This window comes from Microtus ochrogaster, linkage group LG4, assembly GCF_000317375.1.
Source record: "Microtus ochrogaster isolate Prairie Vole_2 linkage group LG4, MicOch1.0, whole genome shotgun sequence".
Classification (NCBI taxonomy): Eukaryota; Metazoa; Chordata; class Mammalia; order Rodentia; family Cricetidae; genus Microtus; species Microtus ochrogaster.
Genome location: NC_022030.1, coordinates 22,042,498 through 22,043,918, shown reverse-complemented (window position 1 = coordinate 22,043,918; position 1,421 = coordinate 22,042,498). Strand labels below are relative to the sequence as shown.

The 1,421-nt window shown below is 47.9% G+C and overlaps 2 protein-coding genes across 2 annotated transcripts in view; one reads left to right on the top strand and one right to left on the bottom strand.

Annotated features, from left to right (window-relative positions):
- Positions 1-1,421, top strand: part of LOC113457658 (zinc finger protein 420-like) — a 1,205,902-nt gene that overhangs the window by 377,217 nt on the left and 827,264 nt on the right. The gene's annotated exons all lie outside the window — the stretch shown is intronic.
- Positions 1-1,421, bottom strand: part of Proser3 (proline and serine rich 3) — an 11,011-nt gene that overhangs the window by 4,520 nt on the left and 5,070 nt on the right. Inside the window, exons 4-5 of the mRNA XM_005361241.2 lie at positions 926-1,053; positions 751-851 (exon numbers count right to left, since the gene is read on the bottom strand). Of these exons, the coding sequence (XP_005361298.1) occupies positions 751-851; positions 926-1,053 (229 nt within the window). The remainder of the gene's footprint in view (positions 1-750; positions 852-925; positions 1,054-1,421) is intronic.

Sequence of the window (1,421 nt, the reverse complement as noted above, 5' to 3'; positions counted from 1 at the left end):
AGAGAGAGAGAGAGAGAGAGAGAGAGAGAGAGAGAGAGAGACTCATACACAGACACATACTACATTTAAAATTTAAAAAGGAAAGATTGAAAGATTGAACCTATCTCCCTGACCGGACCTGCCTAATCAAAAGATTCTATCAAACAGTTCAGTGATTAACTTGAAGGTGTGTGAGAAAAAAAAAGACCGACATGTAGGGCTAGAGAGATGGCTCAGCCATTAAGATAACTGACTGCTCTTCCAAAGGCTCTAAATTCAATTCCATCACACACCCCTGCCATACTGGACTGGAATCCCCTAAAACTGACCAAATACACCTTTTCTCCCTGGCTTCGGTCAAGTGTTGGTGCCAGCAGCATAAACATAACAAATACGCATGCGCACGCACATCTACTTTTAGCGTTCAAAATCTCATTCAACTACAAATTCTTCTGCTAAAGACTATATTTGTTTACTTATTTAAGCTGGATATCATATAGCCCTGGGCGGCCTCTGACTCCATAGACAGCTGAGGGTAACTTAAGCCTCTGACCCTAGGTGCAGAGACTCCCGCTCTGTACCACCAGGCTTGATTTATGTGGCACTGGACTTTCTGTCTACTGGCTGAGCATGTTCCCAAATGAGCCACTCTCCATGCCCATAAACCCTTTCTGTCTAGGATTCCTTAAGGTGGTCAATGTCTCTAATTCTGTCCCAGGGCTGGTGCTGTCAACTCAGGCACACAAGAGAGGGAGAACGTAGCAATCTCACCTGCTTTACTTTTTGAAGAGGAGCTGAAGCCAGAGATGAGCTGCACATCCCAGCAGGAGATGGACCTGTCGTTGGGGATCTTCCTTTGGGTTCACTGGCTCCTACAGGGGAACCTTAGCTGATCACAGGGAAGAGTGGTTGCTGCTGAGCACCGAACAGGAGAGGTTTTAGGTACCTGCTGCAAGGTGACTGCTGATGTCTGACGACTTGGGCTGTAGCCACCAAAAGTCAGCTGGGGTCAGGCCTGCAGGCTGGCGTTCCTCTCGGCTTGTAGGCTGAGCTTGGCGGAACCTGTTTATGTACCTGTGAGCATCGGGGGTGAGAAGCAGAGGGACTAAGGGAGCCGTGCGGTCATGACAGTAATTATCACAACAGCAGCAGACACAGTGCTCTTCTGTCTGTTTGTCAAGCACAGGGGAAAGTGGTGCTCAGAGGCCCAGATAAGAATAACTCCTTTTGCCAGCAGTGGTGGCGCAGGCCTTTAATCCCAGCACTTGGAGGGGAGGGTGGGGTGGGCGGAGGCAGGCAGATCTGAGTTCGAGGCCAGCCTAGTCTACAGAGTGAGTTCAGGAAAAGCAGGACTACACAGAGAAATCCTGTCTCTAAAAAGCAAAATAAATTAAATAAAGAAATACTGCTTTCTTCAGATCTATCAAAAGTAAGCACTTGGG